Raw genomic sequence first — 16,193 nt, 5'->3', positions numbered from 1 at the left:
GCACGAAGATCGAGTGATTCCAGTAATTTTGTTGGGCGCTGCATGAGAGTTCAATTCACTGACAAACTCTCTACTAAAATGCCTAAAATTAATAGGTATACAACAATAGGTACAATTTGTAGTTGTCTAAAGTCTTTCCTTTTCCAGAGGCAATGCTTGGTTTTCATAGTCCCTCTCAAACTACAAGAACCTTGAACAAGTACAGTGAGTCATTGCAAGTCAGCAAGATTCTCTAAATTCCATGCTATAGGAGAAGGTGACAAACACGGAGTGATTAACCTTTGTTGTCATTGTGGGTGTTTATTCTGAAAAGGGTCAAGAAAAAGGGCTGGTTTAGTATTTTATTAAAAAAACGTTTCAGGGTACACAAGAATATACATATATTTTTTCTAGCTGAGACTTACATAAAGGTAAGTGGTTGAGGCTGCTGTTGGTTTAAATCTTTGTTTTTGTAGTAAGATTTTTCAATAGTGAGTATATTTTTTGTTGGGAGCTATAAAGTTGAAAGTGGTGCTGAAAGTAAGCAGATGCCATACATCCACTTTAGGTCAGCTTCAAGACAGAAATTTAAAAAATTGTAGCACCACTAAAATGACTTCTCTGGCAGTTTATCTGAACAACTGTGTACTCACACAGCACTGAAAGCCTGGCAATTTTAACATACCTTATATAAGATCAAAAATAACAGTAAATTCTTATTATAAGCCAAAACCCAGAATCTGTGGATTGCTGTAGTAGTGATTTTAACAAGACAGAGTTCTTTCACATTCCCTGTTTGAATCTGACAAATGAATTGGATCAACAGATGTTAGAGAATAATTTAGATGGGGAAAACTGGATTGGAACCTACAATTAAGGTGGAAATAATTTGAATTAATTTAAAATAGCTAATTGGGTATTTACAAATTAATTTTTATTTGTTTCATGCATATATTCTTCTAGTGCTGTCTCAGTGAACTTTTCTTTTTGGACTGAGTTAGATTATATTTGTTGTGAAATTAATCATCTGATCTGTATTTGGAACAACAGTTCTCAGATGTCGGTGCCTATTTTTACAATTTCTTTCACAGTAATACTTACAAATTAATTTATTTCATTTGTGTCAGCATAAAGCTGCCAACTTTTAATCCAGAATTTATTAAAGAACATCAAAGATATGGATCAAATTATCACTGCTGCCTGTTGTTCTAAGACACACAATAATAATAGTGACAGCCGTTGCGAAAATCATTTTTGTTGAGTGATACCTAGCATCAGCAGTCAGTCACAATTTTATTTAGTTTATTGCCATCATACTAACCTGCTACTCCTGTTAAGAACCTTTTTCTCCTTGATTGAATTTGCTGTTTAGAAAATACCTTATTTTTAACAAAAGCAACTTCATAGAAAAAAATAGAATGTCATTAATGAAGTGGCTTATTCTGGGCCACAGTTGATCACTTCTCATACCTCAATAAGTCAGTATTGACTGAGGATGGTCTTATTTTAAAAATATTTTAATTTAAATCTATGTGAGTAAAAACGTATGAATGGTGATTTAGTCATGATCAGATTGCTATCTGGAAACAATGTATGAGGGCCCAGTCTTGGATTGATTGGTCAAAAAGGAGAAATGCTGGATTTTTTTATAAAATGCGTAAGGTTTTTATTTGTGAAAAGAAGTAAGTTATAAGCTTTGAATAAAGCCTGTTTAGAAATAATTAAATAAGTAGATCTGAACCGATGGACACAGGTGTTGATTGCTATGAAAACTAGCAATCTCACCGAATATATAAAACCCTGGGATCATTGTCTTAAGAGTTTCATACAATGAATTGTGTTAAAAATTATCTAGTTATGCACTCAAATGAAATGGGTAAGTATTTATTTTCAGGAAAGAAAGTATTGTAGAATACAGAACTGTAGGCTGGGCAACTAAAGGGAGGATGTATATTGAAATGGAAGCCAGCTTGTCTACTGTGTAACTAGTACCCATCTCAGGTTCATCTCGGATAAAGAGAAAAGTTTTGCACCAAAATAAAATTCTCTTTAATGACTTTGGCACAAAAATAGGATGTCATCAATTAAATGACATTTGTTGATATTACAGATATGTAGAACCCTGTCACTACAGAGGAGACTGGAATATTGTACTGGGCGTTGAACACTGGAATAATAGAGATTTCTGTTGCAAACAGGAGGCTTTAAGGCAGGAACTGGGTTCTGGTTTATTACTCAGTGGCAAATGGCCTTGAGATAGTAGTGTGATCAGTTTTTGAAAAAGACAGGCATTCTCCTCTGATGTGTCAGACAGGATATTCCGGAGAGGGGTGCAAAACATTAACTCAATTGCCTAAGCTATCGGGGTGACTCTGTTGGGAATGTGTTGTAGTGGCTTGGGCAATCAATGTCCAAGAAGGATGATCTTAAACTGGGGAAGATGATCTTAAATAGGGAATCAAGGAATTGGGACGCTGGTCATAGCAGACCTAAAGAGTCTGGTTTGTTCAGTCAGATCAGAGGTTGAAAACTGTGATAGCTGATTGAACTAGGGCTAATTCTGGGCTCCCCAGTACAAACAACACATGGAGCTACTGGGGTGAGTCCAGTGCAGGGCTACTAAGATGACTAAAGGACTGGAGCATCTCTTATGAGGAAAGGCTGGGAGAGCTGGGACAGCCTGGAGAAGAAAAGACTGAGGGGGGATCTTACCACTGTGTGTTAAGTATCTGAAGGGAGAACCCAGAGAGGATGGGCCAGACTCTTCAGTGTTGCCCAGCAATAGGATGACAGGCAAGTGGCACAAACATAAACACGGGAGACTGACTGAACGAGAAAAACTCTCTTTTTATCCACTAGTATCATTGATCAAATTCTCTCAGTAATTTTTGTGGAAATTTTTAGATTACTTCATCAGCCACTACTCAGAAATCGAAATCTTGAAATTTAGGTTGATAAAAGCACAAACTAAAACAGGTATACAAAGGCTGAATATTCAAGGACTATAAATAAGGATATTTGAAGAGTATGATGTAGGTTTATACAATCTGAGACTCTGCCCTTTCATACGTATATCATCAGGTTGCTATGAAAGATTCACCAGAAGTCTTTGCCCTTTCCACTGATGTGTAAGCTGCCTTGCTTTTATGATATCTTATTTTATTCTTCTAAAATACTATTTAAAGTGGTAATATACCCTACTTTTTTGAATGTTGACAATAGGATCGTCTGACAATATATGTTACTTGGTATGGTCTCAGCCTTCAGGCAGTTGGAAGGAAGAGAGACTAATAAGTGAAGGGAAAACAATATAACTTGTAAAATTTAAAGGATGCCTTACCTGGAAAGGGTTGTTGGGAGTCATCAAAAATAGTGACTAAGTTAACAGCTAGAGTTGTAAATGAATATGAAATAGCTATTTTGATTTGGAAAGCTTTGCAAAAAGTACATCATCATCAGGAGACAAGCAGCTGAAATCACTAGGGGCAGCGGTGTTTACGTCATTGAGGGAGCCAGAGTGAAGCTGTATTGATTCATCAGGCCAAACAAGTTCAAAGCCTTTCATCACCAAGAGAGGAAAACAGCAGATTTGACACAGTGAAAGTAGTGAGCAAGACACCTTTGGCCAATATAAACTGTTATGATAGTGCTTTCATCCCATTAAAAAGCTAACAACTTTAGTAGATTAATCTCAGACTCCAGGGTCAGGATTTGTGACTATAAATTCAGGCTATTGAACTTCTTGAATACAAGCCCAGTGTTTCACTGTTATTAATTTCAGGTTTATAATGAGCATAATTTTGTGTGCCGAGTGTGCCTGTTCTCTCTGTGTCATCACTCCAAGTTGAACATCTTCATCTTACAGCATTGAAGTAGGATTAATGACGGGCTTCGTTACTGTGGCCCTTACTAATAAATTGCTAAGATTAGTACATTATCTGGGAATGATTTCTCTGAAGGGCTCAGTATTGTTTTCTATGGTTGTGTTCAACAGAGAGCTATTAGACAGCTGCTTCTCTGCTGACAGTCTTGTGTATTTTTCAGCCTAAGAAAATAAGAAAGATAACACAGAGCATTCCTCATTTTCTTTATTATTTTTGATTTAGTTAGCAGAAATATCTTTGTTCAGAGCTTGGGTTTTTAATTATATGTGCAAAAGGATGAGATTTGATTGCTTTGATGATCTGGTTGATGATCTGGCATTAATCACGCAGTTAAAACTTGACATGTTTCACGTTCCTGCAGCCATATGAGATGTAAAGCAAGAGTCTGCTATCTCTCCATTGCTGAGCTGGTCTGCTAGCAAAACCTGTAAAATTAGTTAAAAGTTAGTTAAAATTTTTAGTAAAAGTTAGTTTAGAAAGTCATAGGCAAAGGTGGTCCACAAAGAGGAAGTATTCTAGAGGATGTCTTTAAAGTGTACTTAGGTATAGAAAAAATAAGATTATTATCTTGAAGGTCTTTTCCAACCTTTATGATTCTATGATCTCCCTAAAAGGATTTTGCCTCTATGATTATACAAGAATGACTTAATGTGCCTTTCATTAACGGTAATGCCAAATAAAGTTAAGTGTGAATTGCTTTGATGTAATGGGAGTTGTAAGAAGTGTCCATCTTAAAGATCTATACGTGGATGACCTACCTTGTCTTCCACGCTAGCAAAGTGGTCTTCACTAGGAAGAAATCAAAAATATTTGTTTGTTTTTTTCTGTGCTTAGAGGGCTCATATAAATGGCCTTGCATACATTAGAATCTTTATATTGTGTGCAAACCGTCTTTCGTCTTTCATAGCTGAATGAGATGCAAGTCAGTATGTTCAGCAATTTGCTTATGCACAGTGAACACTAATATTAAAGACTGCAATTTCCTTCCTTCTTTATCACTCTGTTTTACTTGAATTTTCCTGGACTATTTATGTATGTGGAAAAAAAAAAGTCACCTTTAAAAGAGGTAGGAATATAACTTATGTGTTAAAATTTACCAGGTGGTCTAAATAAATAAAAAAACAGGTAAAATTTTTCAGTAGTCTTTTGTACTCCATTTTGTCTCACCATAGAAATGAGGCTATGGTGTAAGCGTATAAGTGATAATGTGATATAAACTGTCTGGCAATATAGCAAATGAAAACAAATGTTGGTAGGACAGCGTGGAAATAAATGACAGAAGTACTTGCTAATTCTGAACTACTATACTTTTTTGGTTATTTTTTAGACTTTTTAATAAAATTCACCAGTAAAATTTACTGTGTAGAATTGCCACGGTTTTGCCAGCGGATGTTCAATTCCTTAAATAAATAAATATATATATATATATATAATTCCTTAATAAATAAATTATTTCAAAATAATTATTCCATATTAGAATTTTGCTATGTGTCAAATACCTCATATAGAGGAGTTCTTGAACATATAGCCTGGCAAAGCTATTGCAAGTGATTTTGCATAACTAGAGATGTATATGTTTAACATCTGGGAGCATTCCTGACAGAATTTCTTAAGTTTAAGATGTTACCTGGCAAGAATTGAACTCTTTTTTGTTAAAGTTGATGATTAAATGGAGGAATATAAAAAGGCATTAAATAGTGTATATCCTGTCTAAGATGATACAGGAGAAGCATCCTGAGAGACACAAAGTGGAAGCATCTGGCATTTCCAGGATCAATTGCTGTTGGTAGTAAATCCAGAACTCTGGACTTTTTTTTTAGTTCTTTGAGATTTTTATATTTTAGTCTCTGTTTCAAATCAATTTAACTACTGATTTTGATACAGCCAATGAACATATGCCACTGTGGTGTTAGACAGCTTTGTAGGACAATGTAAAGCTGAATCGTCAACGATGTTTTGGTGAAGAAAAAGATGACTGAGCCACAAGATTCATGGAGTTTCTTGTTTCAGCTAAGAAAGACTGAAAACGACATTTTCAAAGAAAAGGAAGACAGATGATTATGCACAAAACTTGTGTTATTTTCACATGCTGAGTTGTAGAGCAGGACAAAGCAGTGTGTTATAAAGGACCATGTAAGGCATTTCCATCACCAGGGCGAACCTGGACCTACAGCAGAACTGCATCTGCTAGGACTATCCATCTTGTTTGTGAGACAGAACAGATGCACAGAATCCAAAGCTTGAGTTTAAAGTCTCAGCCTTGCCCTAAATGTAGGATTTTATCTGAAGTAATTCCTGTTTTTCAGCTCCTTATATTGATAGAAACACTTGAAAAAAAAAAGTTATTTACAGTAAAGTAAATCTCTGTTTTGAAAAAAATTGTTGGTTAAACTGTGTTTGCAGGAAAGAGAGGGCAATAAGATGTAGGCAGAGCTGGCAGTGAGTGCTTGAGAGCCCTGGCTGCAGTGTGAGCCTGCCCCACTCTGCTGGCACCATGTGCTCCGCGCCTCATGTATTTCCCTTCCAGAAATGGCCATCAGGTTCCTGCCTGCTAAAACTGGTGCCGTGTCTGCAGCTGTCTGAAGAGATGTCCTCTCCCATATCAACAGGGGCTTTACACCAGAAAGCGATTTAGAATTGGAATTCTGTTCTTTAAATGTGTATGCAAATCCAGGCTTTGAAGTTTTTCTGCTAGTTCTCTGAGATGTCTGAGATGGTTTCCATTCTAAATCTTACTTTGTAAAAAGAAAATCCCTGTAATATTGTACTATATCCTAACAGCCTGCTTAATTGTGTTTGGCAGCCTGCTTTGGCTCTGGAGCAGCTTGCTAGCCATCTAATTAAAATCTGGGGTACCATGATATGTGGCATGTCTCTTAAATTGATAGGGATGATGAAAATGGATGTGAAGACAACTAATTATTTTTCAGTCACCGAAGTTTTCCAGTTCAAATCTTCCCTGGTTTTTAGAATCCTAAGGTCATTAAAATGCTCAAAGAATGAACTTTTAATAGAAGACCAAATGTCATGAATACGAATGTGCCCTGGTTTTGTACATCATGTTCCATCCTCTGCATATTTGTGAATGCAATGTGCAGAGAAATAGAAATAAGCCCCCTCGGTTTTTCATTATGTTATGGAGGAACTTGCAACCTTTGCTGTCTTGCGTTGTTCCTCCGATGATGAAAGGACTCAGTTGTGACATTAGTCAGGGGCTAGTGTAGGAAGTGTTGAGGAAGGCACCAATCCTTGTAGAGAAGAACAGTTGGCTCCAGAGATGAAGCCTGTTGTATTGCTACATCGGGCTGATCTGACGGATCCTGCTCTGTTCCCTCCAGCTTCTGGGTTAGAATGGCCGTTCCTTGCCCTTGGATCCTGTGTGAATCAGGGTCAGTCACTGAGCTGCCCCAATCAGGGTAGCAATCTCAGTTTTCCAAACCACAAATGCAAATTTGCAAAGAATTTATTCTAAGTCTTCTCTGTAAGCAACTTCATTTAAGGACTTACCACCTGCTAGCTGAGGGAGGAACCAGACAAAAATACCAAGGAAAGTGCCAAGCAAATAGCTTAGCTTACCTTCATTCCTTCTGACAGATTCCCCATCACATTTATGAGATTCTTGAAAAAAGATCTGAACGCAGGTCAAGCTGCATACTAGGAGCTATAAAAGAATATGTATGGTGTCAGCTTATTTATTCTTGTTTATCTGACTTAGAATATCGTTTTAAATAGCTCTTTCTCTTAGTTATTTTGGTTATCTTCATTGTTGGATGGCAAAATTTTTACCCACACTGATTGTTTTGTATGAGGCATTCCAAATTCAGAAACTTTGAAAAGGTATCTAAACCAAGGATTCTGGAAATAGTCTTATTTGCATCTTTGCATTCATTGATCTCACTACATTTGTGTTCTAGAGGCTTCAGCAAGATGAAATAATAAAAAAAAGATGAGCTTATAATAAGCCATAGATTAGGAGCATATTTGTCACATTGAATATTAGACAATTCATATCATTAATATTGTACTAATGAAAGCTAAGAACAACGCAAAATTATTTTCCGTATTTTTTTTCTAAGACTTGATACACTTCTTGAATGTGCTATATTTCTGTAGAAAAAAGGAAGTCATGAGTGTTGAAATACTTCTAGTTCAAAAATAGAATGTCTTATACTGCTAAACATAAAGATCATGGGTTACTAATTTCAGTAGTTAAATTTTGCATTTTAGAAATTAAAGCAGCGCTTTGAAAATGTGAAATATCATAAAAGTACAAATTATCATACTAAACAATTCTTTCAGTTGGTTAAGATATTCATGGTGCCTGCTGTCATTCTTTGCAGAATTACTAGATGCTTCCATATGGTAAAAAATATCTTTCCTTTCTATAACATTTCTGATCCTGTTTTGTTTCCTTGACTGTGAAACAGGAATATTATTCTAAGTATGTGTTTTGATTCTTTTAATAGATATAGATATATAATTTGACGTCCCTAAATATCAGTATATGTGCATAACAACCTGAAAAATATGTATCTCTTCACACACACACACACACACACACACACACACACGGACACACACACACACATGTATACAGACTTAAAAAGTTAAAACCTGTCAGGTGAAAACCAAGCAATCTTACCCAAATCAGCCAAGTTTACTTCATAGATATTTAGGCTGTCGCAACATCCAGTTACAGGTGATTCCATGTTCTTCGACCTCACCAGTTCAAGGTGGGAACAGCTCGAACTCTGTGGCCAAGCACAGAGGTCACCATGACCATGAGCTTCCCAAAACAAAAAGCAGGCTGGTTCTGAAGACCCTTTGAGAGTGATTTTCCTATCTTAGCTTTTCTTGCTGTTTAAACTAGGACTTGAGCTGCAGCTTCCATATAGTATTTTTTTTTTTTATCTTTTTGAAAGGCTCTCCCAGTCCTCTTTATGTGCTACCATGACTTGGACTTACCAGAACCCGGGAAAAAATGACAATATTTTTATTAACATTTCAAGATTGGGCATTTCCATAAGCGAAAGCCTGGAGTGCTCTTGCGGAAGAGCTAGCTGGTCTTTAGTGGCTGGTAAAAATACTGTGGTTATATGGTTATATTTGGAATTGAGGCATCAATAATACATAGTTTCATTAAAAGACTTTGCCTTAATAGCAGGTTGATATGTCATTGCACTGAGTTATTTTGGGTAATTCAAGTGGTCCCCTTTGAAATGCATCAAATCAGAGTGTATACCTGTGTATTCAAATTCAGAGAGTTTGCACCAGGTGCATGGAGGGAGAGCTAGTATATCTCCTGCAGACCTTTTAAGTTCTATTTTTAAAAGCAATTGTATGCATTTAGTTTCCTGAAAAACTCAACCTGAGATGACTGCAGTATTAACATATGTTCTTTCTTCTTGTTCCAACCCCCTGCAAGGCAAAAAGCACTTTCCATTCCTTGGACTTCATGTTTGTGATTTTTTTTGGTGAAGATCTTGTTTGAAAACAGAAGGTTGGCGTATGAGAAAGGAAGAACTGGAGTGTGTGAAGCAGTGGGATGCTGAGCAGGGGGTGTTGCTTTCTCCTGGAACCATCTCTGCAGTGTCTGTCCAGTGCCCTATTCACTGTAATACCACCGCTGCTCAGCCTTTCAAGTAGCCCTGGACCCTATTAACTCTGCCTTATTGGAGTTTCCCGCTTGCAACTTTTCATTTTTGAAAGAGTTTTCCCTAAATTAATGTTTTTTCATGTAATTTAGACTGGCTATGACATGTAAAATTGGTTATTCTGCTATGTTTGGCTCACTGTATTTTCATGTTATACCCACCACTGAAATGTGGTAGTGAAAGTTTATTGCATGCTGAAGTTCTTTCAGCAAGTATTAAAAGAGAGTCCTGGCATTATCTTTTTCTGAAATGGGGAATTCATTTACTTTCAGTCTGTTTCTTCTTATCGTTGCATACTTTTATTATTTTTTTTAATGTTCTTGAGCATCACCTACTGTGTGTTATAGAGAAAACTGATTTGTTGTTTTCCTCGTGTGGGTATTTTCTTAATCATTCAGTAAGTAATATCTCGGTTCAGAATAGGGCTGTTCGACAGTTCAGGATTTCACAACCCTGCTCAGTTTCCAAATCTGTTCTTTTTATGCAACATGCCAGGGAAGGTATGGATGCTCTTTTGGTAATAAATGGGGAAATGAGAACAAAATATAATTGTTGCCTTTCAATCAAATTCACTTGCTAGAGTAAATTTCTATTTGGGTGGACTTCCTCTTCTCTCTTGTGTCCTCTTCTTCAAAAACATCTCCTCACAAATGCTCTTGGTCCCCTTTCCTGCTACAAATGTAAGGTTAAAGTGGGATTAAGTCACAAAAGTCATGCTGTGTAGAGTTCCAGTTCGCATAAAGATTCTAAACCTATTTTCCTGAAGAATTAGGTTAAAGTATCTTTGATTTAAATATTAGTATAAAAATAGCAAGTAAAACCAGCAGCAGTTTTGAATCTAGTGCTTTCATTTCAGTTTTCGACTTCACAGAAGTCTGTGTGATGGGAACAAATGTTTCCGTGGAAAGCCATTTTATTATTCTTCCTCAGATTATTTTTTTCCTGAAAACTTCTTTGCTACGATGTCTACAATGTATGACTATTTAATCTGCTGTCTATGATGTTTACCAATATTCTTGGATTATATTCTATTTGTAGGTGTGTTTTGATACTTGTTTTACAAATTTTTGAGGGCAGGGAATGCTTGCTTTGCACTGTTGGCTCTGAAGAGCTGTAATACTACAAGTGTTAAAACTTAATAGTAATGCTTCATTTGGCCTATTTACAAGGGAGTCAGGAGACAAGTGAACCTTGAGATTGAGCTGCTCTGCTGGTCTTCCGTATTATGCCATGGTGCTGAGCAGGAGGGACAATCAGCAGGCTGGGAAAATTATGTTCATGCTGCCTGTGTGACATGCAGTTCTGCAGGTATTTACCCCTTATAAACTGAAGACTGAGCATTTTGTGTAGATAACTGTGCTTCAGTTTTGCCCATGACTTTAGGATAGAAATATGGGTGTAAGAACATGATCCTGAAGGATGGCATTCACTGCATCTCCTCATGTAAATGAGATGTCTGGCTGTCGTGTCTGGAATTTCCATATGTTCAGCAGTCATTTGTAGCTCCTGTGTTGATTGTAGAAATTTTGGACATACGCATAAAATTCTCGAATTTTGATCTGAAATTTCAGTGTGGTTATAGATAAGGTTCCTGGAGAAATGTATTTGTATGTGTTAATTCTAGTCAGTATAGCACAAGTATTAGTGGTATCAAAGTTATATCTCCTCTTTGCCTGCAGTTGTTGTGAGGGATTTTTTGTGCATTTTTAAAAATTATTACTAATTTGTAATTAGTAATTACAAATTGTGCTTGGGACGGATTTGTTTTGAAATACTTTTCGTAACATTAATTTTTGGTGTTTTACCAACACTGGGCAGTGAAGACAGACTGTGTTTCAGTTTCACTTCTGTTTTAGTACAGCTTCAAGTTCCTCTGGCTTGTCACTGTGTACAACCTGCAAGATACGCATGGTAATACATATAGGAATAAACCCCACATTTTCAGTCATGTTGAAGCTGCCTGCCTTTGAGGCAGTGATTTTTTCTTTTTATGCTGATATTCATATGCATCTCTCAGGAAGGCTGACTTCAAAGCAAACACTATGGAGTGATTGTCCTATTGAGATGATACCTGGAATCTCCTTCCTTCAAGAAGATAAGATGTGATGTAGGGCCTGTTTTTATGTACCATCTTTCTCCCTGGTGCACAGAATTCTGTTTGGGAGAACTGGAGACAGAGTTAAATTGCTGTCCCTATTTCTTTTTTCATGTTTTTATGCAAAAATGGGTTTAGCCATCTGCTTTTTCTGAGGTTTATGCGATGAGAACAAAAATAACCTTATTATGCCGAGGGTAAAAAATGTAGGAAATTGGGTATTTTCCTTTGTTTGACATTACTGTGATGGAGAGGAATGAATTACAGCAAAATCTGACCTATAGCTTGGCAGACGGTACAAATTGATGTTGCTATACAGGTGGAGACAGTGGTAGCTTTGTGGCTTACTGTGCCCGTCGCTATTTTTAGTTTCCGACTGCTTGCAAGTTCCGTTAACAAATGCCAGGGAAATGCATTAGGATTATCTGCTTTGTTGCAGAGCTAATAAAATGCTGTCCAGTTTAGCCAACAGAAAGCTAAAAGCATGTCCCACTCCTAAGTGTATACAGTTCCTACGTGTAAAAGTGTATAAGCTCCTAAGTGTATACAGTAACTGCACAACATTATTTTAAGAGATCTGCTCTGTTCTTTCTTCATTGCTTATTTCCTATCATCGTTGTGGTTCAGTTAGGAGTTACGATCTTTTCTTAATATCGGCCTGTCATCTGGGAAGGACAGAATGTGTATAGAGGAGAGAGGAGATGAGGGTTCAGCAAAGCTCCCAGCTCCGTTCCTGCAACGCTGCACGCTGCTTGTGGAGCATGGCAGCAATTCTGGAGACATCAGGACCACTGGTTATTCATCAGGCTTCTAGCTGGGATCTCAAATGTTCGGGCTCTGAAAAGTGCTTCCCTGTAAGTCAACTTCTTTCTTCTTTAGCCTATGGAATGGGACTCAGTCTTTCTCTTTGCAAGAGGTGGTCAGGCTGTGTCAAGTGGTATTAGCTGGTCCCCTGCAGGCAACTATTACAGATCCTTAATCTGCCTTAGAGCCTTAGATCGTGGAGAAATATTGCAATTAACTTGGGCTCATTTATTGGTGAGCTTTATAACGTTATGCGTCATGATTAAGCATTAATGTACTGGAGGCAATGCTGAAGGTGCTCTAGCGTTGTTACCTGTCTTGGAAAGAAAGACAAATGGGTTATTATTTCTGTTAGAAAACTCGTAAGTGATCAAGGAATATAAAATTACATTTTTTAGCTGCTTACATTGTCTTTACATTGTCATTATTTATTATGGTCTTTTAACCTGCGTCACTGCATTTGCTCTCCTGGGAATTTCCAAGGCTCAGTAGTCTACTAATCGTGCTAGCTATCGAAGAGGTCTGAGCAGACTTTTGACATTGTTGATGCAACGATTAATATTTATTTTTAATTATGATTTCAGATAGTACAAGTCAAACAGACTGTGTGTACAGTGCTGTGCGTATTCACTGTTGTAGAATATATAAAAACAAAGACAGTTCTTATGCTGAGGACCTTATGCTTTAAATACACCAAATGTGTCCCTTAGAGAATTCTTAAGGCCCAGCTACCTGTATGTGCTTCACATGCTTTAGAAAATATATCTTTATTTTTAAGCACACCATTGAGCAAATTTATTCTAAATCTGAACTAGAGTGAAGGTGAAAGCTGTCAATTTAGCACAAGTAGAGGAGATAATTCCACTGCAGAGGCAGTCTGGTAATAAGAGTCAGAGGGTAAAAAGAAAAGCGTGATTTTGAGCTGCATCATAGGAAAACAGTAACTGCAGAAACACTGTGAGCACATGTGTACATGTGAATAGCTGTGTTTTGTTGATGCTGTTTATGCAACTTTTGAAACTATGTCTCTAAGCAGTAAAAAAAACATGCAATGTATATTTGATAGGTGGGACTTCAGGATACATTGCAGTGTTCCAGTTCGCATTTGGAGTATCCCAAGTTAGTGTCTACCTGTCAAGTGTAACTCTTGCCTGGCAAGTCTGACCAAGGCGTACAGCCTGTTTCTTCACCTGGAAGGTGAAGTGTGGAAAATCATGATTTAACAATGAGAGGGAGGTGTTAATCCATACTTAACACTTGAATACTCTTCAGCTTCGGGAAATCTGGATATGCATTTCATCACTTTTCCTGGCCAAATTGTAAGCCTTGCCAAATAGTTGTGATACCTTTGTGATGTCTTAAGTAAGAAAGGGGTTATTTATTCTAAGATTTTTTAAATGGGTGTTTATGCAGACACAGAACAGTAGCTCAGTTTCTGAAAAGAACAGTCAAACCATAGCAGCTCTCTTCTGCCAAGCTGTTCTAATGAATACTGAAATATGAAAAATCAGATATTGCTTTTGTCAACCAAAGATTGACAAAGTTGTTAATGAGTCTAGTTTCACAGTTGAAGTATTTTTATTTTTACTAAAATGTATTTTTCTTACCAAGTTAGCAGATCCTGATCTGTTCATGAAAGAGTAACGAAATTATTCTGGTTATGCTTTATTCAGAAACACCTTAGATGTTAAAACTGGAGTCCTGTGCATTTTAGATCCTGCTCAATGAGTCCTGTTTTCACTCTACAATCTACAGACTCTAACGCGAAAAGTAGAGCTGTTCAATGCTGTTCAATGTTATGAGTTTGCTCATAAACACAATATTACTGTTGGCTTGTGAATTTGTTGAAGTCTCAACCATGCTGCTTGATAATGCTTGTATAAACACAGTAGGTACAATGAATTTTACTGAATTTACTGAGGTTTTTTTCTGAGTTTTACCCCTCTCAAAAAGCAGGCATATGCTTTTGAAAATAGAAGGGAGGAAAGTTATAGCAGGCCATCTCATGCCCTCATTCAAGAAGTGTTAGGATGTTACAGACTACTATTTGAATACAGAACTTTATTAAAAAAAATGTGTTTTTTTTTTAATTTTGACTGTTTTGTCATTGGAGTGGCTTTTCTGTATTTTAGACTCTGGGTTTTTGACCATTATATTAGTAGCTTACAGTAAAACGCTCCCTGTGCTGAAGTGCACAACTTCAGGTCACTTATCAGAAACTCAGTAGCATTTTACAGACTACGTAGGTTTAGATGACTTAATTTGCTATTGAACATTAACACACAGTTTCTGAGTGTTATGCTAAAATCTGGATGTGTTCATGATTTGGAAGAAAGGGAATCCTTTCTCTACCATGACCTATGGCACAAGGCCTCCCTTGCAGACACTTTTCTAAGCGTCAGACAGTCACTGTAGTGGGAACTGGGAGAGACTCAGCCCGTTTGTTGAAACTAGTTTTACAGCTCCCAGATAAGAAAAAGAGATCTAAGAGAAGATTTTAGATGATTCTAAATAATATTTTCTTTCCTTTAGCTGTCTCCGTAATGAGATACAGTGCATCATCATTTGGATTTGCTGTAAGTAGAGTTACAATTTAACCATTTCCTATAATTTTTATGATGTGCTATTTCTGAACGTGATTTTTTTTTCTTATTGTAAGTTCACGGTAAGGTTGCAAAATCAATAATCATTCAGGAAAATATTTTTGAAGTCACCTTGGGAAAGGATAAAGAGTTTTCATAGTCAGAAATGGAAAAAGTATAGTGAAGTCTTATATGGACTTAATATCAATGCTTGTATCTTGTCATTGATAGATACTGCCCACCAGATAAGTTTTTGCTCTACAAAACTTTTCAGCTTGTTCATTTTCCATGTTGATCTTGATCCAAATTCTGAAGTTATCTTCTGAAATTTGTGCGATTCCTCTCCTATTGAAATCTATGATAAAACTCGTATTGATTTAGGAATGAGAATTTTGCTCTCTACAAATTGCTGTGATTTTTACTGATGTGTGCAGAGCAAAATATGTGAAATCTAAAGTTGCTGAGATGTCAAATATTTTGTCTCATTCGACTCTGTAGAAAGTTTGACTTGAATATGGGGTACTTACAGTGGGACAAGACAATATTTTGAAGAATTTGTAGGTGTTACTTAACATCACATCTTCGTTTACATGAAATACGAATATGTTGATTTTGATGACAATATAGAATAACAGACGATCTTATATAAACTGAGGTTTTAAAATAATATTTCTTTACTCTGAAATAAAACCTTCTGCTGAAGAAAATTAATGAATTTTCAGGGAAAAGGAATGCTTGTCTGGCATTTTAAAACACTTCTTATTTTAGAAAGAATCTCATTAGTGTTTTAACTTTTATGGTACCACAGCTGCGGGTTGTTTTTCTGAACTTCTCCTTAGGTGATGGCTTACAGGCATCAAGTTCTTAATCCCTTGATTGATTTACTGAGCTCTCAAGTGAATTATTGTGCAATAATATATGGGAAAATGTGAAGATCAATTTAATGAATATAAATCCTACTTTCATTAAAATGATATCTCTGAAGCTGCTTTGTGCCTGTACAACATGATGATGATAAATGCGTTGTGTAAGTGCAAGGCACATTAATGGCCCACAAACCTGTTGACTCTGTATCTCTTTCAGTTCGATGCTACGCTGGACGTTTTGTCCTCAGTGATCGTCCTGTGGCGTTACAGCAACGCAGCAGCTGTTCATTCTGCACACAGGGAGTACATGTAAGTGCACTTAGTTACTT

At 36.7% G+C, this 16,193-nt stretch overlaps 1 protein-coding gene across 2 annotated transcripts in view; it reads left to right on the top strand.

Moving 5' to 3' along the window:
• TMEM163 (transmembrane protein 163) overlaps positions 1 to 16,193 on the top strand; it is an 87,494-nt gene that overhangs the window by 36,882 nt on the left and 34,419 nt on the right. For both annotated transcript variants that reach the window (XM_088521801.1, XM_088521800.1), the window contains 2 exons: positions 14,949 to 14,992; positions 16,082 to 16,173. In XM_088521801.1, coding sequence (XP_088377927.1) covers positions 14,949 to 14,992; positions 16,082 to 16,173 — 136 coding nt within the window. The remainder of the gene's footprint in view (positions 1 to 14,948; positions 14,993 to 16,081; positions 16,174 to 16,193) is intronic.

This window comes from Tinamus guttatus, unplaced genomic scaffold (genome assembly GCF_059628265.1).
Source record: "Tinamus guttatus ecotype Peru unplaced genomic scaffold, ASM5962826v1 Tinamus_guttatus_pri_ptg000133l, whole genome shotgun sequence".
Lineage (NCBI taxonomy): Eukaryota > Metazoa > Chordata > Aves > Tinamiformes > Tinamidae > Tinamus > Tinamus guttatus.
Note: the sequence above shows the minus strand (reverse complement) of the source record. Positions and strands in the feature narration are given on the sequence as shown.